The sequence below is a fragment of the Thamnophis sirtalis genome, unplaced genomic scaffold, assembly GCF_051295495.1.
Source record: "Thamnophis sirtalis isolate CommonGarterSnake01/CBP01778 unplaced genomic scaffold, rThaSir2_p1.2 scaffold_2, whole genome shotgun sequence".
Classification (NCBI taxonomy): domain Eukaryota; kingdom Metazoa; phylum Chordata; class Lepidosauria; order Squamata; family Natricidae; genus Thamnophis; species Thamnophis sirtalis.
The window spans coordinates 35,756,880-35,778,783 of NW_028261382.1; the positions used below are offsets into that span (position 1 = coordinate 35,756,880).

At 45.7% G+C, this 21,904-nt stretch overlaps 1 protein-coding gene across 1 annotated transcript in view; it reads left to right on the forward strand.

Moving 5' to 3' along the window:
• The window catches only part of ARRDC1 (arrestin domain containing 1), a 31,275-nt gene extending 11,855 nt beyond the window's left edge, over nucleotides 1-19,420 (forward strand). Inside the window, exons 3-8 of the mRNA XM_087704782.1 lie at nucleotides 8,986-9,036; nucleotides 11,202-11,356; nucleotides 12,654-12,836; nucleotides 13,812-13,988; nucleotides 14,967-15,381; nucleotides 17,872-19,420. Coding sequence (XP_087560908.1) covers nucleotides 8,986-9,036; nucleotides 11,202-11,356; nucleotides 12,654-12,836; nucleotides 13,812-13,988; nucleotides 14,967-15,381; nucleotides 17,872-17,936 — 1,046 coding nt within the window. The 3' untranslated portion in view covers nucleotides 17,937-19,420. The remainder of the gene's footprint in view (nucleotides 1-8,985; nucleotides 9,037-11,201; nucleotides 11,357-12,653; nucleotides 12,837-13,811; nucleotides 13,989-14,966; nucleotides 15,382-17,871) is intronic.
• The last annotated feature ends 2,484 nt before the right edge of the window (nucleotides 19,421-21,904 follow it).

Below are 21,904 nucleotides of genomic sequence, written 5' to 3' on the forward strand. Positions count from 1 at the left end.
AAGGAAGGAGAGAAAGAGGAGAAAGAAGAGAAAGGAGAGGAGGGGGAAAAAGAGGAAGGAGAGGAAAGAAAGGAGGAAGAGAAAGGAGAAGGAAGAGAAAGGAGGAAAGAAGAGGAGAAAGAAGGAAGGGCAAGGAGAGGAGGATATAAATGGAGTGTGGAGGAGGAGGGGAAAGGAGAAGAGAAATAAGGAAGGAGGGGAAAAGAGAAAGGAGAAGAAGGAGGAAAGAAGAAGGGAAAGGAGAAGGAAGAGGAAGGAGAAGAGGAAGGTGCGTACATTTTGTAAGGGTAATAAATGAAGATCATTTAGCCTTCCTACAGTCTGAGGAGTTTGTAACACTGTCCCCATGAAGCCCATGGCAGGAGGGGGCTCAACCAACCAACCAACCAACCAATCAGCCAAGAAACTCAACTGGTTGAGGGAACCTTTCAGACTAAAAAGACCAGCTCAATGAATTGAAGAAGAGGTGTCGCTAATGCTACATCCTCCTCCTCCTCCTCCTCCTCCTCCTCCTCCTCCTCCTCCTCCTCCTCCTCCTCTTCTCAGCCTCCTCTTCCTCTTTTTCTCTCTTCATCATCTTCCTCCTCCTCCTCTTCTTCTCTTCCTCCTCCTCTTCTTCTTCTCATCCTCCTCTTCCTCTTTTTCTTCTCTTCATCATCTTCCTCTTCCTCCTCCTCTTCCTCCTCCTCCTCCACCACCTCCTCCTCCACCACCTTTTCTTTTTTCTTCTTCTTCTTCTTCTTCTTCTTCTTCTTCTTCTTCTTCTTTTCCTCCTCTTCCTCCTCCTCTTCTTCTCATCCTCCTCTTCCTCTTTTTCTTCTCTTCATCATCTTCCTCCTCCACCACCACCACCTCCTCCTCCTCCTCCTCTTCTTCTTCTTCTTCTTTTCCTCCTCTTCCTCCTCCTCCTCTTCTTCTCATCCTCCTCTTCCTCTTTTTCTTCTCTTCATCCTCTTCTTCTCCTCTTTCTCCTCCTCCTTCCCCTCCCCTTCCCTCAACTACAAACATTCTCCTCTATTGAAAAGAACAGCCCCAAAGCCTGTGGATCCAAAGAAGGAAAGGATTTTCAGGGCCTTGACCTTGAGGCTAGGAGACCTTCTACAGGTCTTCTGCACCCAGAGAGAGGTCCTCCTAACTCAGGCACGCAACGTCCCTTGGGATTTTTTTTTGAAGCTCCTGCTCATGTCTTCTGCTGGACACCCAGGGACTAGCTAGTGCCAACTTCCTCAATTTCGCAACTCAGGCGTGCTGCAGAGAGCAAAGACGGCCACTCCCCCCCTCCCCCCCTCCGATCTAAGCAGGAAACATAAAACCTGAGTTTGCTTGGACCATACCTGTCGCCTCCTGGCTCCTGTTGTTCCATTTGACGTCACCTTCCTGCCCGTTGAATCACGCAATCAGCAACCAGGATGTCTTGGGCTGTAACAGGAGAAGGCAGTTTCGGCTCAGCAGTTCGCTCACCCTCAGTGAGGTTCACACACAGCTTTTAAATGCTCGGAAATTGTGGTGGTGGTGGGGAGATTTTAGAGAAGGGTTCCTGTCCTTCTGGTGGCCACCTAGAATATATTTTTTTTGCAAGAGGCAACGTGTGGTTGGCCTTGTCTTAGCTCTAAGTTTGGAAGCTGAGCAAAGTCGAAGCTTGTTAATCTGTGGAGGTAAACAAGACATTTCAGAGAGCCAACCACCCCACTCTTTGCTAGCGCTGAGGATGTTACCGAGTTTGGTAAGGAGATGTTTGCTAGAAGACAACCAGGTTCACAGTGTGCCAAGGACCCCCAATCTTCCTCCTCTTCTTCCTCCTCCTCCTCCTTTCCTCCTCCTCCTCCTTTCCTCCTCTTCTTTCTCCTCCTCTTCCTCCTCCTCTTCCTCCTCCTCCTCCTTCTGCTACCACTGCTGCTGTTACCTACTTTGGTAATGAAACATCTGCAAGACAACAACCAAGTTCACAGTGTGCCAAGGACCCCCAATCTTCCTCCTCTTCCTCCTCCTTTCCTCCTCTTCCTCCTCCTCCTTTCCTCCTCTTCCTCCTCCTCCTCCTCCTCCTCCTCCTGCTGCTGCTGCTGCTGCTGTTACCTACTTTGGTAATGAAACATCTTCAAGAAAAAACCAAGTTCACGGTGTGCCAAAAAAAACCACCCCACAATCCTCCCCCCCTCCTCCTCCTGCTGTTACCTAGTTTGGTAATGAAACGTCAACAAGAAAAACATCAGAAAGCCCTTGGAAATGATGATGCCATAGAAATAAGGAGGGCAATTGGTGGAGTCCGTTGCAACAGGCCACTGAGAAATAAGGAGGAATTTTCTGACAGGGAGAACAATCAACCCATGGAACAGAAGTTGCCTTTGGAAGTTGCGGGAGCTTCATCCCTGGAGGCTTTCAAGAAGAGACTGGACTGCTATCTGTCAGAAATGGTGTAGGGTCTCCTGCTTGGGTGAGGGGGTTGGACTAGATGGCCTAGTCCCTAGGACAAGGTCCCTTCCCACTCTGTTAAGGCTAGAAAAAGGGATTTATTTGTTTATTTTTTAATAGAGTGGAGTTTGATCACTGCACCCAAATGCCCTACGTAGATGAGGAATGAGATGCAAATCATGGAAATTTGCCTGGCTGGTGGGTCGTACTTACTCCTACTACTCTCGGGGGGCTTTTTAAGGAAGAGAAGTGGCACAGTGAACTCAGAGTAAGCACGCACACAAGTTTTCACCCAGGAGACCAGCCGCGAAAGGGAAAATACCTTGAAGGAAAGACGGAATGTGCAGGAAACACACCCTGCTCCCTTGAAGGTTGCAAAGTCTTTAAAAAAAAAGCAGCTCAACCGGTTTCTTGCTCCATTCAGTCCAATTCTCTCTCTTTTTTTCCTTTTCTTTGTCCTCTGGTGACTCAACCCCAAATTCCTCTGCTCTGCTCTGCTCTGTCTGTCTAACATCTAATCTCTATCGTCTGTCTATCCTCTATCATCTCTCTCTCTCTCTCTCTCTCTGTCTATCATGTATCTAATCTCTATTTCTTTCTTTCTTTCTATCTATCTATCTATCTATCTATCTATCTATCTATCTATCATCTATCTAATATCTGTCTCTCTCTCTGTCTCATCTAATCTCTATCTCTATCATCTGTCTATCATCTATCTAATCTCTATTTCTGTCTGTCTGTCTGTCTATCATCTAATCTCTATTTCTATCTATCTATCTATCTATCTATCTATCTATCTATCTATCTATCATCTATCTATCTATCTATCTATCTATCATCTAATCTCTATTTCCATCTATCTATCTATATCATCTATCTATCTATCATCTAATCTCTATTTCTATCTATCTATCTATCTATCTATCTATCTATCTATCTATCTATCATCTAATCTCTATTTCTATCTATCTATCTATCTATCTATCTATCATCTATCATCTAATCTCTATCATCTGTCTATCTTCTATCATCTCTCTCTCTCTCTCTGTCTATCATGTATCTAATCTCTATTTCTATTTATCTATCTATCTATCTATCTATCTATCTATCTATCTATCTATCTATCTATCTATCTATATCATCTATCTATCTATCTATCTATCTCTATCTATCTATCTATCTATCTATCTATATCATCTATCTGTCTGTCTATTCTCTATCATATCTATCTATCTGTCTGTCTGTCTGTCTGTCTGTCTATCTATCTATCTATCTATCTATCTATCTATCTATCTATCTATCTATCTATCTATCTATCTATCTATCTATCTATCTATCTATCTATCTATATCATCTATCTGTCTGTCTATTCTCTATCATATCTATCTATCTATCTATCTATCTATCTATCTATCTATCTATCTATCTATCTATCTATTTATCTATTTATCTATCTGTCTATCTATCATCTATCTAATCTCTCTCTCTCTCCTTTTGATAAAGTCAATGGGGAAGCCAGATTCACTTAACAACCGTGCTGCCGACTTAATCAGCTGCAGCGATCCACTTAACAACGGCGGCCGCTGTAAAATGGGGCAAAACTCACTTAACAACATAAATTTGGGGCTCCCTCGCAGTCCTAAGTCGAGGACTACCTGCCTGTAGAACCACACCCCTATCTCATCAGCCAAACCCCAAATCGACGTTCCATTCTTTCCACCCATTGAAGCACAAAATCCGAAAGGCAAAAGAAAACTGTAGCTAGAGTCTTTTCTTCGACTAAGGCAATCCAGCTCCCATCAACTTTCTTTCTTTTCTTTTTGCTGTGGGAAATAATATGTACTTCTGTTGAGGTCTAGGAAGGCTTTCCTACTGTTTCCCAGGGATTACTTCCATTGCAAGAAGGCAATTTGCAAGTCACGCTGCTTTTGGTTTCCTGGGCCGAGCCAGAAACTTAGGCATTGTGTTGGGCGAACTGGAGAGGAAGAGATCATAATAGAAAAAGGAGGAAAATGTCCCTCTCGTTTCTGCAGTTTTGCAGCTTCGTTTTCCTCTCCTTTGTCCGCTTCGCCCCACTTTGCCAGAAGCTGGCAGGGTGGTGAGTGTTTTCCAGCCCTTTGGGAAAGGAAGGCAGTGGCTTTTTAACATAATACCTGATTTTCTTTCCCCCACCCAGAGGTAATTTTAGCTGGGGGAAAAAAAAAAGCTTTGTGGAATACTTCTGCGCAGGGACACACTGGGCTCTTTGTCCCAGGGAGAAGTGACTGGGAAAAGTGACGTACATTCGGGGTGGATGCTGAACGTAAGGCCCTTCCTTTCTCCTTCTGAATCAGATACAGATGAACAGAGTTGAAAGGGACCTTGTAGGTCATCTAGTCCAACCCCCTGCCCAATACAGGAGACCCTACACCATTTCTGACACAGATGGCAGCCCAGTCTCTTACTTGGAAGCTCCCGCAACTTCTGAAGGCAACGTCACAACCTTTATCAGGTTGGGAGAGTGGCCAGGCTGGTATAGAGCCAAGGTGGCGCAGTGGTTAAATGCAGCACTGCAGGCTACTGCTAGATCAGCAGGTCAGCGGTTCAAATCTCACCGGCTCAGGGTTGACTCAGCCTTCCATCCTTCCGAGGTGGGTAAAATGAGGACCCAGATTGTTGGGGGCAATATGCCCTTCTCTCTGTAAACCGCTTAGAGAGGCCTGAAAGGCCTATGAAGCGGTATATAAGTCTACTGCTATTGCTATTGCTATTGCTATCTTTCAGACTCTGCAATACTTGGCAAGAATGCATGGATGAACTAATGGTCTCCTGCAAATTCCACTCCCCTTTTGCTCCTCTTTTATTTCCCCTGGGAGTGGCCAGTCATCGTCCACCTGTGGCCTTCCCCCCAAGTTGACCCCGGTTCTTTAGCTGTTCTCATCTGGCAACTCTGCGCATGCACACCCTGGGAACAGGCTCCAGCTGTTCTTCTGCCTCACTGATGTCTGACTCTGAAGGCAGCTGATAACTGGCAGACGGCCCTGGCCCCCTCTCTGCCTCCCACACAGAGCCCTCACCAGAGCCTTCCCCAGACTCCAGGACTGGCCCATCTTCCTCCCCAACCTCCTCACTGTCCGAATCTGCTGCCAGCTCTGCTGGCTGCTGGCGGGCCACAACACTAAATCACTTTTTCCCCCAGTGCCGCCACAACTTCAGACGGTCATTAAATGCGTCAGAAGACATCAGGAACTGAGCAGGACCTGGAGTTAACACTGGAAAGAGATGGAGCCTCTTTCAAAGAGACGGAGGATCACACACACACACACACACACATAAAGAGGAAATGCGACTTTGGTTGCCGGGAGCCTCTTTCGAACGATCAGTTCTTGCGGTGGTAAAACGGCTGAACTTTTTTCCCCTCCCTTTCCCACGGAGGGGAAGAAAGGGCCGACGAGGGCCAAGATAAACCCCACGTGTCCTTAGTTGCTCCAGAGAGAAAGAGAGGAGAGGGGGGAAAAAAGAGTTTCTTTATTTGGCAAACAACTCCCCATTTTTAGCCACTCTTGGACAGGCTTCAACCGTTTCTCATCTTCTTCCCACATGGATTCACGAAGCAGCTGCGAGTCGTCTGCGTAAGGTTGGAAACAGAGCTGGCTGGAAAGCGACCAAATCCTTTTTGTTTGTTTGTGTGTGTGTGAGATAAGCCCTCCCCGGAAATATTGCAACACAGCAGCAGCCACGAGGTTACCACGCTCGCCGCCTCCTGCACCTCAAAATTAATAAGACCTCCCCGAAAATAAGGTCAAGTGCTTATTTTGGGGGTCAAAAGAAAATAAGACCCTGTCTTATTTTAGGGAAACACAATACCTACCTACCTATCTATCTATCTATCTATCTATCTATCTATCTATCTATCTATCTATCTATCATATCTATCTATCTATCTATCTATCTATCTATCTATCTATCTATCTATCTATCTATCTATCTATCATATCTATCTATCTATCTATCTATCTATCTATCTATCTATCTATCTATCTATCTATCTATCTATCTATCTATCTATCTATCTATCATATCTATCTATCTATCTATCTATCTATCTATCCATCTATCTATCATCTCCCACCCTCTCTCTCTCTCTCTCTCTCTACCTCTCTCTCTCTCTCTCTACCTCTCTCTATATCTATCTATCTATCTATCTATCTATCTATCTATCTATCTATCTATCTATCTATCTATCTATCTATCTATCTATCTAACTATATCTGTCTATCTATCTATACACACACAAACGCACACACATGTTAGGAACGCAGTGGCTCAGTGGCCAAGATGCTGAGCTTGTCGATCAGAAAGGCCAGCAGTTCAGCAGTTCGAATCCCTAGCCCTGCGTGACGGAGTGAGCCTCCGTGACTTGTCTCAGCTTCTGCCAACCTAGCAGTTCAAAAGCACATTAAAAATGCAAGTTGAAAAATAGGGACCACCTTTGGTGGGAAGGGAACAGCGTTCCATGCGCCTTCAGCATTGAGTCATGCTGGCCCCATGACCACGGAGACGTCTTCGGACAGCGCTGGCTCTTCGGCTTCGAAACGGAGATGAGCACTGCCCCCTAGAGCCGGGAACGACTAGCACATATGCGCGAGGGGAACCTTGACATTTTTGCAATTCCAAAGCAGCTTGGACCCTGGATTGCAGCCAGTGGCTAACTGATCTCTCTTGCCATGATGACAATATTTCTGATTATTACAGCATTATACAGTATTACAGCATTTCCGGATTCTGCAGTGTTTTTTGCGGCCATTGGTAGGAAGTTGCTGCTGAGTTTTTGGACTTCCCCCACCCCCATCTGTGCATCGCGCTTAATTCTCCCCTGAAAAAGGGCGGAGAATCTTAAAAAGCTTTTTTTGATGCTGCCTTTTGAGTCCCTGAGATCTGGATTAATCGGTTTTCTGGCACATTCAATGACTCCCGATCTCCATCTACTGGCTCAATGGATTCATCACACCCGAACCTTTTGAGGGGGTGTGGAGAAGAGGAAATTGCGTTTATTGGACGGGTCCTCGTCTTCCTCCGTCATCCAGCAAGCTTTAAATACCAATAAAGGAGAATATTTGCAGCTGCGGGCTGAAATGGGGAGTTCTTTGGTGCTCTCTGAGCTTGGTGGTTTTCTTGAAGACATTTCATGATCCAACTAGGTAGCATCATCAGTGCTAGTGGGTGTAGCCCTAGTAAGCAATGTTACTTAGTTGGTGCATGAAACATCTGCAAGGAAACTACCAAGCTCAGAGAGCACTAAGAACCTCAGAATTATTCTCCTCCTCCCTTCTTGCACTGATGATGTTACCTGGTTTGGTAACAACTGGAAACCACCAAGGTCCCAGAGTGCTAAGGACATCCTACCCCATCAAGCTTTAAATACCATATTCGAAAAATAATGGAGTGTGCTGAAATGAGTAAATTGACATTTGAAATTAGAGAACAAGAAGACAAGCAATTTTATAAGATATGGGATTTGTTTTATCAGTGGCTGGGGGAAAAAACCTGGAAATGGAAAATGTTTTACTTATGTTTTAACTGAAGGAGCTAAGTGATAATACAATTATGCTGTGAAATCATATAACAATGATACAATGACTGATACATATATGAATTGAATACTTTAGAACTTTTTGTTTCAAAATGGATAAGAAAAACAGTGAATTTATGTATACTTGATAGAGGATTGGTGATATAATGTATAACCTAAGAATATATTACAAAGATATCTTGTTGATAAATAATTTTAATAAAGAAGTAATTAAAAATTGGAATATATATGAAGTGGCTATTTAGAATACCTTGTTGAAAAATGAAGGAATAGCATCTTTGTTTGAAGGTATGATGTACAAGGACAATAATGAACATAAGCATACTCGATGGATGATTGGTGGAATTATACATAATTGAAAACAGTGATATACAAATATAAATGGTTGGTAAATCTCTTTCATATCGGGATCTGTGATTATATAAAGGTATACTGTTATTAAATAGACAATCGAGAATGTAAGGGAATTCGGTTTATTGGAAAAAAAATTAATTGTAATTGAATATACATTGTACAATGAAAGTGAGGTATTTATTTATATTAGATCAGTGTTTCTCAACCTTGGCAACTTGAAGATGTCCGGACTTCAACTCCCAGAATCCCCCAGCCAGCATTCGCTGGCTGGGGAATTCTGGGAGTTGAAGTCCGGACATCTTCAAGTTGCCAAGGTTAAGAAACACTGTATTAGATGAAAAATCTGTGATTGTCAATGTAATTGAGAATATGGATGCAAAAACACTTGTAACCAAATGACATGCTGTATGTAATGGATGAGATCATTTTTTTATATTGTTTTTTTTTATTTTTATGTTTTTAAAAAAAACAGATTGCAAAAAAAAAACAACCCATAATCCTTTCCAAGCAGAATCTTCCATCATTCATTTCTTGTATTGAGAAATTTGGGGGCGGGGGGGAAACCAACCATGGATGGTTTGCTCATTGACGGATTGCTGATCAAATGTCTCATCTTTTCCCCTCTCTCTTTTCCCTCTTCTGTTTTTCAGGGATCTTGGCCTCTGGCGAGCACACCTTCCCGTTCCGTTTTTTGCTGCCAGGTACTTGGGATTTTTCTTCCTGTTCTCTGGTACAGGTCTGTGACTATACTGGAACTCCACACTTCTCCCTTTAACTCTCCGCATGCGCTTTGGCCTCTGGAGCGGTGTGGTGGCCTAGAGGTGGAACTCTTGCCTCATTATCAGGAGGCTGTGAGTTCAGTCCTGGGTAGAGGCAGATGTTTCTCTCTCTCTCTGGGCACGATGAGAATATCTCTGCTGAACAAAACTCTGGCCTGGCAACAGGAAGGGCATCTGGCCAGTAAGGAGTCTGCTAGCTCCATTCAGTTGTCCAGACTCCACCCAGCAAGGGATGATGGGGTCGTTAAGCGATGATGACGATGCACTTAGATCTTTGATCGATTGGGGTGGTAAACATTTAAGTGCCAGTTCGGTCTCAGTGGTTTAGATGACGTGAGTGGTGGGGGACGGATTACAATATTGGGTATGGTAGACGCATCCGGTGTGGTTTTCCTCCAATCTCTAATCTAATTTTTATTTCTTAGTTTCTTGGTGGAAACTTGAGCTTTAGAAATAAACAAATTAGTTTTAAACTGATAGGCCAGGCCTTGTAATGGTTCCAATGTTGATCATTTTAAGTTTGGGACAAAATGAAATAATTGGCCTAAATCCCAGTCTAAAGTTGGATCATTGCTTGGTCTTCTTTCTTTCTTTCTTTCTTTCTTTCTTTCTTTCTTTCTTTCTTTCTTTCTTTCTTTCTTTCTTTCTCTTTCCTTCTTTTTTCTTTCCTTCCCCTTTCTTTTTTCTTTCTTTTTTCCTTCCTTCCTCTTTCTTTCTCTTTCTTTCTTTTTTCCTTCTTTGTTTTTCCTTCTTTTTTCCTTCCTTCCTTTTTCTTTTTTTCCTTCCTTCCTCTTTTTTCTTTTTTCCTTCCTTCCTTACTCTTCCTTCTTTCCTTCCTTCCTTTTCCTTTTCCTTTCTTTTTCTCTTTCCCTTTTCCCTTCCTTCCTTCCTTCCTTCCTCTTTCTTTCTTTCTTTCTTTCTTTCTTTCTTTTCCCTTCCTTCCTTTCTTTTTTTCCTTCTTTTTCCTTCCTTCCTCTTTCTTTCTCTTTCTTTCTTTTTTCCTTCTTTGTTTTTCCTTTCTTTCTTTTTTCCTTCCTTCCTTTTTCTGTTTTCTTTTTCCTTCTTCCCTCTTTCTTTCTTTTTTCTTTCCTTCCTCTTCCTTCTCTCCTTCCTTTTCCTTTTCCTCTTTCTTTTTCTCTTTTCCTTTTCCCTTCCTTCCTTCCTTCCTTCCTCTTTCTTTCTTTCTTTCTTTTTTCCTTTCTTTCTTTTTTCCTTCCTTCTTCCTCCCTCCCTTCCTTCCCCTCTTCCTCTCCTGAGTGAGAAGCAACAGTAGAATAAACAACCCCTACTAAATAAGCAAGTTTGGGACTACAAAGATTTGCAAGAAAAAAAGTTTACAGGGAGATCAATTTTTCTTGACATAGCATAGTCTACGCCTCTCCAGAGCTGTGTGCTTAGTCAATGCAACTTGCAGAAAAGGCCAAATTTTAGCAAAGAGCTGTGGCATTTTATCGTGTGGAATTAGAATTAGTTAGTCCTACGGGACACACTGATTTTTAATTTTTGCAAGATCGATGTCCCTCTGATTTTTTGGGGGTGGGGGTGGGGTGGGAGCACGGCTGGGCTTTGCTACACGCATTCAGTCTTCATTTTGTTCGGGCCAGGAGAAAACTGCGTTTTTGGTTTCTTTAGAACAGTATACCCCTTCTTTGTCTTTCTTCCTTGTCAGAGTTTGTTGCAGAAATCACATCCAGAAAGCATACAGAGATAACTGAATCAGCAGGGTTCGTTAACTTCTTTATATACAGAATGTGTAAATGTACAATACCAACAGCAGATTCTTCCTACGTGGTAGAAGTTACAGGCAAAACACAGGCAGAGGAGAGATGGGTTTCAGTTCAGAGTTCAGCGCCTAATACAGACGAGACCAGATTAGTTTAGTTTTAGAGCTGAGCACAGAGCTAAGCCACGCCCATGCTCCTTGCTTAAGTTTCTGTTTCTGTTTCCAAACAGCTCTCATTGGCTGATTTAGTTGCTATGCCTATTCATTGGCTGACCTTGTTACCATGTCTTCTTCCAATCCATGAATATTCTGACATTCCTGAATATATATTCTTCCCCCCCCCCTTGTCTTCCTCGGAAATCAGCCTCAGCCCCCACCTCTTTCGAAGGTCCTTTTGGGAAGGTGATGCACCAGGTGAAAGCTGTCATCGAGACCCCGCGGTTTTCCAAGGACCACAAGTGTCACAAAGTCTTCTATGTTCTCTGCCCGCTGAATCTGAATGATATCCCAGATATTGAGGTAAGTTGGGGAGGGAGGTTGCTGACCCCATGCGGTAATCCACTTTGGTTCTTCCCCCCTACCAAAAACATTCTTTTTCATCGATGCATTTTTTTTATAAACATAAAAGACTCAGTAACTATATGAACATGGAAGCGGTGGCTCAGTGGCTAAGATGCTGAGCTTGTCGATCAGAAAGGTCGGCAGTTCGGTGGTTCGAATCCCTAGCGCTGCATAATGGAGTGAGCTCCCGTGATTTGTCCCAGCTTCTGCCAATCTAGCAGTTCGAAAGCATGTAAAAAATGCAAGTAGAAAAATATGAACCACCTTTGGTGGGAAGGGAACAGTGTTCCGTGCGCCTTTGGCGTTGAGTCATGCCAGCCAAATGACCACGGAGATGTCTTTTGATAGCGCTGGCTCTTCGGCTTTGAAACCGAGATGAGCATTGCCCCCTAGAGTCAGGAATGACTAGTACATATGTGTGAGTCCCAATACCAGGACTTGCAAATTGAGGTTGAGCGACTGTGGAAAAAGAAATCGAGTGTTGTCCTGATTGTATTTGGAGCCCTTGGAGCAATACCCAAAGGGCTACCTCGCTATTTGGAAATTTTAAATTTACCTGACTTGAACATTCTGACTCTACAAAAAACCACCCTACTTGGAACAGCTTATATTCTCCGACGTTACCTTAACAGTTCCTAGATCCTTGGTTAGGACTTCAGCTGTTGAGCTACCAACCAGCCCCAAAGGCTGTGAATCTCACCAAAGATTAACCACATAGTAGTAGTAGTAGTAGTAGTAGTAGTAGTAGTGGTGGTGGTGGTGGTGGTGGTGGTAAATAATAATAATAATAATAATAATAATAATAATAATAATAATTATTATTATTATTATTATTATTATTCCTCCTCCTCCTCCTTCATATTATTATTATTATTATACTTTATTCATTAATCATGAAACCCAGTCAACTGAACATTCAAAAATGCACCACAAATACCATTGACTGGTGCTAATGGTTGATGCGGTTTGCTGCCAGCATCCTAGGTATCAACCAAGTATCTTAAGATGTATCAATGTTTCTTCTTCTTCTTCTTCTTCTTCTTCTTCTTCTTCTTCTTCTTCTTCTTCTTCTTCTTCTTCTTCTTCTTCTTCTTCTTCCTTCTTCCTTCTTCCTTCTTCCTTCTTCCTTCTTCCTTCTTCCTTCTTTCTTCTTGGTTGGGAGATTACAGGAACTGTGTCAACACGCTAGGAGTTTCTTCAGCTGATGTCCACCCAGCTGATCCAGCCTCCCTCTTTCTGTTTCACCCCCCTGCAGCAATGCAACACCAACTCCATCACCAAGAAGTTCAGCTACAAGCTTGTGAAAACGGGAAACCTTGTTTTGTCGGCCACCACCGATCTCAAGGGTTACACCGTTGGGCAGGTCATCCAGTTGCGAACAGACATCGAGAACAAATCTGGCAAGGACACCGGCACCATTGTGGCAAGTCTTATCCAGGTAACCGCGTCCCTTGAAGACGGCATTGGGGTGCCAAGTTGGGTTGGAGCGTGACCTTGGGGAGTTCGGTCTTGCCTTTCCCTCTCAGCTGGCTCATTGATTCATTCATTGTATAAATGAACCTTGAGATGGATGGAAGAGTGAATGGATGAAAGGAAGGGTGGAAGGAAGGAAGGAAGAAGGGAGGGAGGGAGGAAAGGAAGGAAGGAAGTGTAGAGGGAAAGAAGGGAGGGAGGGTGGAAGGAAGGAAAGAAGAGTGGAAGACAGGACGAAAGGGTAGATAGAAGGGAGGGAGAGACGGAAGGATGGAAGGAAGGAAGGGAAGGATGGAAGAAAGGGTGGAAGGAAGGAAGAGCACATAGAAGGAAGGGAGAGACGGATGCAAGGAAAGGTGGAATGAAGGAAGGAAGGGTAGATGGAAGGAAAGGAGGGAAGGATGCAAGGAAGGGTGGAATGAAGGAAGCATAGATGGAAGAAAGAGAGGGAGGAAAGGATGGATGGAAGGAAAGACGGATGGAAGTATGGAAGGAAGGAAGGGTGGAAAGAAGGAAAAGTAAATGGAAGGAAAGGAGGGAAGGATGCAAGGAAGGGTGGAATGAAGGAAGCGTAGATGGAAGAAAGGGAGGGAGGGAGGAAAGGATGGATGGAAGGAAAGACAGATGGAAGGAAGTATGGAAGGAAGGGTGGAAAGAAGGAAGAGTAGATGGAAGGAAAGGAGGGAAGGATGCAAGGAAGGGTGGAATGAAGGAAGCATAGATGGAAGAAAGGGAGGGAGGGAGGAAAGGATGGATGGATGGAAGGGTGGAAGAAAGGAAGGGTAGATAGAAGGAAGAAAAGCTTCATGGATGGGTAGGTGGAGGGCATGAGATTCTATCATAAAACATGAGCTGAGGCTCATGGAAGGGAAGCTTATCTGTTAATAAATTATTTTCTTCTCCCCTTGACCTCCCTCCCTCCCTACTTCCCGGCTGCCAGAAAGTGGCTTATAAATCCAGGCGGTGGATTTATGACTTGAGGAGCATAGCAGAAGTGGAGGGCTCAGCGGTGAAAGCATGGAAGCGGGCGGAGTGGAAAGAGCAGATTCTCGTCCCTGCATTGCCACAGTCCATCCTGCAAGGCTGCAGTCTGATCCACATCGATTACTACATCCAGGTGAGATCACATCCCTCTTCTAGCATACATGGTTGTCAGGGGGGATTCCCAGCTGAGAACCTCTGGTTGAAAAGAGGTCATTGGTGCTCTCTGAGCTTGGTTGTTTTCTTGTAGACATTTCATTACCCAACTAGGGAACATCATCAGTGCTAGAAGGGAGGAGAAGGAGGAATGAATAAGGGGTCCTCCGTGCTCTCTGAGCTTGGTTGTTTTCTTGTAGACGTTAAATAGCAATAGCTCTTAGACTTGTATAGTGCTTCACCGTGCTTTACAGCTTTCTCTAAGTGGTTTATAGAGTCAGCCCCTTGCCCCGAACAATCTGGGTCCTCATTTTACTCACCCCGGAAGGATGGAAGACTGAGTCAACCTTGAGCCGGTCAGGATCGAACTTCAGACAGTGGGCAGAGTCAGCCTGCAATACTGCATTCTAACCACTGTGCCAAGAAGGAGGGAAGGAAGGAAGGAAGGAAGGAATAGCACTTAGACTTATATACCACTTTACAGCCCTCTCTAAGCAGTTTACAGAGTCAGCCTCTTGCCCCCAACAATCTGGGTCCACATTTTACTCACCCCAGAAGGATGGAAGGTTAGTCAACCTTGAGCCAGTCAGGATCGAACTCCAGACTGTGGGTAGAGTCAGCCTGTAATACTGCATTCTAACCATTGTGCCAAGAAGGAAGGAAGGAAGGAAACAATAGCAGACTTATATACCATTTTACAGCCCCCTCTAAGCAGTTTACAGTCAGCCAATTTGCCCCCAACAATCTGGGTCCTCATTTTACCCACCTCGGAAGGATGCGAGGCAGAGTCAACCTTGAGCCGGTCCAGATCAAACTGTTGGCAGTTGGCAGAATTAGCCTGCAATACTGCATTCTAACCACTGGGCCACCACAGCTCTTTATGAACTCTTTTTTAGTGGATGAGTTACCGGTATTAATGAGAATGTCCACCCTCCTTATTCTTTTTTATCTTTCTCAGGTCTCCCTCAAGTCCCCCGAAGTCTCCGTCGCAATACCCATTTACATCGGGAACATCCCTGTCAACCGGATCCCCAGGAGCCCCTCCCACTTGGCCCCCAGCATTCCCTCCCCTGTGGTCCCCAGCGCACCTCCCGAAGAAGAGGAAGCAGCCGGGGGCTTCTCCCACCCCATGGACAATATCTCAATCCCGACCAAGAGCCATTCTCAACACCAGCCCTTCAGCTACGCCCCGGGGTTGAGCTTCCCAGAAGCCAGAGTGGAGTCCGAACCCATCACCTCCCCCAACCGTCCCACGCTCTGCTTGTCCACGGGGTCAACGATCCCGTATTATGCCGAGGGTGCCATTGTCCCGGTGGTCACAGCCAGTTCTTTGATCCTACCGCCCGAGTATAGCACCTGGGGTTATCCGCACGGTAAGCTAATCCTGGGTTGGAAATGAACGATCTGCTATGGCCCGCCAGCGGTCAGCAGAGCTGGCAGAAGATTCGGCCAGTGAGGAGGTCGGGGAGGAACCTGGGCCAGTCCTGGAGTCTGGGGAAGGCTCGGATGAGGGCTCTGTGTCGGAGGCGGAGAGGGGGCCAGAGCCGTCTGGCAGTTATCAGCTGCCTTCAGAGTCAGACATCAATTCAATTCAATTCAATTCAATTCAATTTATTAGATTTATAGGCCGCCCAATCCCAGAGGATTCTGGGCGGCTTACACAGAACAAGAAAAGAAAAACAAACAAAATAAAAATAAAAATAAAGATTTAAAAATTCTCCAACACACATACGTACAGATTGGGGCTGGACCCTACATAATAAGGTCAACAGCCCCAGGCCTGCTGGAACAGCCAGGTTTTAACAGCTTTTCTGAAGGCCATGAGGTGGGTGATGTCTGGACCTCTGGGGGTAGCTGATTCCACAGGGTTGGAGCAGCCACAGAGAAGGCCCTCCTCTGAGGCCCTGCCAGCCGACACTGTCCAGCTGACTGCATCCTAAGGAGGCCCACCCTGTGGGATCTTATCAGCCGTTGGGAGGTATGCGGCAGTAGGCGGTCTCGCAAATACGCTGGTCCTGAGCCATGTAGGGCTTTAAAGGTAATGACCAACACCTTGAATTAGCAATAGCAGTTAGACTTATATACCGCTTCATAGGGCTTTCAGCCCTCTCTAAGCGGTTTACAGAGTTAGCATATCGCCCCCACAGTCTGGGTCCTCATTTCACCCACCTCGGAAGGATGGAAGGCTGAGTCAACCTTGAGCCGGTGGGATTAGAACCGCTGAACTGCAGATAACAGTCAGCTGAAATGGCCTGCAGTACTGCACCCTAACCACTGCACCACCTCGGCTCTTGCGTTCGGAGACCAATTGGCAGCCAGTGCAGCTCGCGGAGGATAGGTGTAATATGGGTGTATCTCGGTACACCCAATATCGCTCACGCGGCTGCATTCTGGACTAGCTGTAGTCTCCGAACGCTTTTCAGGGGTAGCCCCATGTAGAGCGCATTGCAATAATCCAGGGGTGACAAGGGCGCGAGGGACTGTTTGAAGTGCACACTGATCCAAGTAGGGCCGCAATTGATGCACCAGGCGAACCTGGGCGAAGGCCCCCCTGGTCACAGCCGACAAGTGGTGTTCCAGTGTCAGCTGTGGATCCAGGAGGACCCCAAATTGCGGGCCCTCTTTGAGGGGTAAGTTTTCACCCCCCAGGATCAAGGATGGACTGTCTGAACTGTCCTTTGGGGGCAACATCCACAGCCACTCGGTCTTGTCGGGATTGAGTATGAGTTTGTTTACCCCCATCCAGATCCTGACAGCTTCCAGGCATCGGCACATCACATCCGCCGCTACACTGAGCTGGCACGGGGCAGATAGATACAGTTGCGTATCATCTGCATATTGATGGTGAGGCAGATGAGCAGCTACTACAGCTAGTCCACTTCTGGAGGCAACTCATTCCACTGGTTGATTGTCCTCACTGGGAATTTCTCCTTAATTCTAGATTTGATCTACTTTGATAAGTGTCCATCTATTCTTCTTGTCCTGTGCTCAGGTGATTTGGAGAATAGCAGTGCTCCAATATCTCAGGGGCTGCCACAAAAAAAAAAAAAAAAAGAGTTATTCTCCAAGTCAAGCTATTCTCCAAAGGACAAAAACCCAACGGGTGGAAACTAATCAAGGAGAGAAGCAATTTAGAAATAAGGAGGAATTTCCTGACAGTGAGAACAACTAATCAGTGGAACGGCTTCCTTCCAGAAGTTGTGAATGCTTCAACACTGGACGTTTTTAAGATGATGTTGGATAGCCATTTGTCTGAAGTGGTGTAGGGTTTCCTGCTTAAGCAAGGGGTTGGACTAGAAGACCTCCAAGGTCCCTTCCAACTCCATTATTCTATTCTATAGGCCGTCCTACTCTTCTTTAGACTTAGGGTTAACAAACCCTCAATTATTGGCATACTGCTATCATGTTCCCCCTAGTCCTTCTCTTCTTTAGACCGGACCTACCCAAATGATAAAGGGACACAGTGGGTCAGTGGCTAAGACGCTGAGCTTGTCGATTAGAAATTCAGCAGTTCGGTGGTTTGAATCCCTAGCGCCACGTAACGGAGTGAGCTCCCTTGACTTGTCCCAGCTTCTGCCAACCTAGCAGTTCGAAAGCACTTAAAATTCAAGTAGAAAAATAGGAACCACCTTTGGTGGGAAGGTAACAGCACTCCGTGCACCTTTGGGGTTGAGTCATGCCAGCCACATGACCACGGAGACGTCTTCGGACAGCACTGGCTCTTCGGCTTTGAAACGGAGACAAGCACCGCCCTCTAGAGTTGGGAACGACTAGCACATATGTGTGAGGGGAACCTTTATCTTTATCAAAATGATTCCTCAAATGACGGATGACGATGTCTCTTCTTCTTCCTTTCTCGCCAGAGGCCCCTCCTTCGTACGAGCAGAGTTGTAGCAGCGCGGCCTCCAGCTTGAGTAACGACAACTAGGCTCTCCGGGCCGGCGATCCGAAGACGACCACGATGAAATCAGGAGAAAGGAACGGTACGCAGCGTCGCTCGGAAGAGGTCGAAGGCCTGCTGGCTGCCGTTCACCAACGCTACGGATGCTTTCTTACATCCCACCTGTGACCTGTGCTGCCTCCGTTTTGATGCTTTTTGACTCTCCAAAACACCTGCGATGCCTTATCGGGAATGGAACCAGAATCCAAAAAGGTGGAGGAAGCCTTCGAACATTTGAAGATGTATCGTTTTTCTGGTTTTGGAGCGCTGCTCTAGAATTCCCACCCTGAGATTGACTCTCTGGACAGTTCCACATTGTTCTCCTTCCTTGATGTTCTGGAGATGTTTCTAGAGAGCAAGGGAAATACTGTCAGATAACTTTTTTTCCGACATTCCCGTGATCCACGGACATCCTTTCCCCCCCCCCTGCACAACTTAACGGTGTCAACAGGTTATCGTCAACAGGTCAATTGGCAGGAGTTCTTGGTGCCTGTATATTGTAGCTTTCTCAAAGTTGGAGCTCTGTTGCCACAGGAGAAAGATGGAAGATGGACACCAAGTCTTTTCCGTAGCGCCGAGCCAACCAAGATCTTTCGAGACCCACGAAGCCCTAATGTGTTTAAGCCACTTCTGTTGGCCAGGATCCATTCCAGATAACATCTTCAGGGCATTAAGTCTCTGAGCATGACTCAATCCTCAACGTCTCCTCCTGAATCCTCCTGAAAGTTGACTTACCATCTGGTTGGTAGCATCTGACAATCAATCGCTTGTGTCCAATTTCTACCTCGGCCTTCCTGTTTTGAAACAAGATAGAACTTGCGAGAAGGGGGAGAGAGAGAGAGAAGGGGGTCGCGGCTCAAATGTACAGTATCTATCTCATTTTGAAAACAGAAACAAAGACCTTATATCTCCAGGACCTTTTGACCACGCTAGGACGTGGTCCTGATTGTCCCCTTGCCTGCACCATCAGTTTCTCTGCCTGGTGACCCCTGCCCAATCGTGGCTGGTCAGTTATTTTTTAATCATTATTTTTTTAAAAAAAAAAAACATTTCTTCTTCAAACAGAAGCTTCCCAAGAGATGCTTCCTCCAACCTCACTGCTTTGATGATCTATCTTCTCTCAAAACATCAAAGTAGCTTCAGGTGTTTGGTTTGAGAAGTAGGGACCAGGCCTCCTCTAAATGCATTTCCTGGGACCTAAACCTGCCCCTATCTGATTTCCCTTTCCTTTCCTGTCGACTGTGAATTACTCAAGGGTTACAATCTTCCACCCTTTCGCAGAATCTCAGTTGCAACCCAGGTGGATGCCCAAATCCAATTCTTTTTTTTTTTGTAATAAGGTGATTGAAACCTCTCTCTCTTCTCCTGTCTTGTCTGTCTCTTTCTCGGTTTTCGATCGACCTGTTTCGATTGTGAGATTTTTAAAAAAGCGATTTTAATGTATTTAATAAATTATTCTGAGAAAAAAAAAACTGCCAAAGGATTTGGTCGGTGCGCCTTCTCATCCTCTTTTGATTTGGCTTTCCGTAGGCCTTGTGGTTTGGAAGGTTGGGGTGCACTTCTCCTTCAATCAGTTGCATCTTGAGTATCTGAAGCCTTGCCAAGTTTTACTTAAAGGTGCAGTTTTCTTTTTCCTGTCAACCCCACCCAGCTTGGGAGAATTCGTGGGAAGAAGAGAAAAATATTAATTTCCTTCTACGTTTCTGAAGCGGCAAAATCTTGGTAATATTTATGTAGAGAATCCCTGTTCTCACCTAGGCTTCCCAAGAGCGTGAAGCAAACTCTTTGTCCCGACAAAAAACCCTTTTATTAATTGACTGTGAATTCTGCTCCTTCACCTCCAGCAAAGTCTTTCAAGGGAGGATTTATAGTCACAGACCTTCTCTGGCTTGGAGAGCTGCCATGCCAATCTCTGCAGAACTTGGCCAGGAGTCTCAGAGAGTCACGAACCAATGAATTGAACTAATTGTCTCCTGCAAACTCCACTCCCCTTTCGCTCCTCTTTTATTTCCTATGGGAGGGGCCATTCATCGTCCACCTGTGGCCTTCCTTCCAAGTTGACCCCTGTTCTTCAGTTCTTTCCTTCCTCTGGCAACTCTGTGCATGTGCACACTGGGAACAGGCTCCAGCTGTTCTTCTGCCTCACTGGTGTCCAACTCTGAAGGCAGCTGATAACTGTCAGACGGCCCTGGCCTCCTCTCTGCTTCCGACACAGAGCCCTCACCAGAGCCTTCCCCAGACTCCAGGACTGGCCCATCTCCCTCCCCAACCTCCTCACTGTCCGAATCTGCTCCAGCTCCACTGGCTGCTGGTGGGACACAACAATCCCTGATTTACAACCATAACCATGACCATTCAAAGTAAAAAAAATGACTTACGGGCATTTTTTCACACTTAATGACCGTTGCAACATTCCCGCGGTCACATGATCCAAATTTGGACGCTTGTCAACCGGCTCATATTTATGACGGTTGTAGTGTCTTCCTTATTTCCAGGCCGAATCTCTCCTTGTTCAGTTTCCATCCATTGTTCCTTGTCTGGCCTTCAGGGGCTTTGGAAAATAGCTTGACCCCCTTCCTTCCCTCTGTAGCAGCCCCTCAAATATCGGAAGGCTGCTATCCTGTCTCCCTTGGTCCTTCTCTTCATTAGACTAGCCATGCCCGGTTCCTGCAACCGTTCTTCATGTTTTAGTCTCCAGGCCTTTGGTTTTCTTAGATAGATTCAGATTAACAGAATTGGAATTGCCCTTAACGGTCATCTAGTCCAACCCCCCCTCCCCACATCCTAGAAGGAGACCCTACACCAACTCTTCTCGAAAGCTTCCAGGGATGAAGCTCCCACACCATGAATGACAGTAGACAAATTCACACAATACAGTTAACCAAAAAACCCACAAACGTCTCCAAGTCCTACATATCTTGAGCATTCGTGTAGAACCTGTTGCTTTCAGGAGTCTCTTCTGGACACTCCATCCCTAACCCCTTTGGCACCACGAACCAGTTCTGTGGAGAGAGGTGTTTCCACAGACTGGAGGGCATGTGGTTTTTGGGGGGCTGCCTGCATCCCAAGGGTGGGCTTTGCTTGCTTGTGCTGCCAAGTTTCTTTCATGCCACGACTGATGCCAGTCTGTGGACCAGGGATTGCAGACTTCTGTTCCAGAGAGATCTGCAAAATCGGACAATTATAGCTATTCCATTCCGTCGGCTTAGAGAAACCTCTTCTGACCTAGGCTTCACAAAATCATGCAGCAGAGTCCTTGTCCCAACGAAAGCCCCCTTTTTATTAAGCTAATGTGAATTCCTCTCATTCACATCATCCAGCAAAGTCCTGGTAAACAGCCTTTCAATTTGCAACCACAGACCTTATCAGGCTTGGAGAGATGCCAGGCCGATATAGCATAGCAATAGACTTATATACCACTTCATGGGGCTTTCATGTCATCATCCAAATGCAATGCTGTACAGGAAAATACTTGGCAAGGAGTCTCTGAGAGTCACGAACAAATCATCACACTGATAAACTGAACTAGTGGTCTCCTGCAAACTCCACTCCCTTTTCGCTCCTCTTTATTCCCTATGGGAGGGGCCATTCACCGTCCACCTGTGCCTTTACTCCCGAGTCAGCTCTTGTTCCTTAACTGTCCTGGCAGCTCTGCCCATCTGCACACTGGGAACAGGCTCCAGCTGTTCTTCTGCCTCACTGATCTCCCACTCCGAAGGCAGCTGATAACTGTCAGACGGCCCTGGCTCCCTCTCTGCCTCCGATGCAGAGCCCCCCTCCGAGCCTTCCCCAGACTCCAGGACTGGCCCAGGTTCCTCCTCAACCTCCTCACTTTGAGTCTGCCATCAGCTCCGCTGTCCGCCGGTGGGCCACAATTAAAACCCGCAAATTTCAAAGGATTCCACATTTATGAAGCAGGTCCAGATAACGCATGCAGAGTAGGAGATGGATCGATC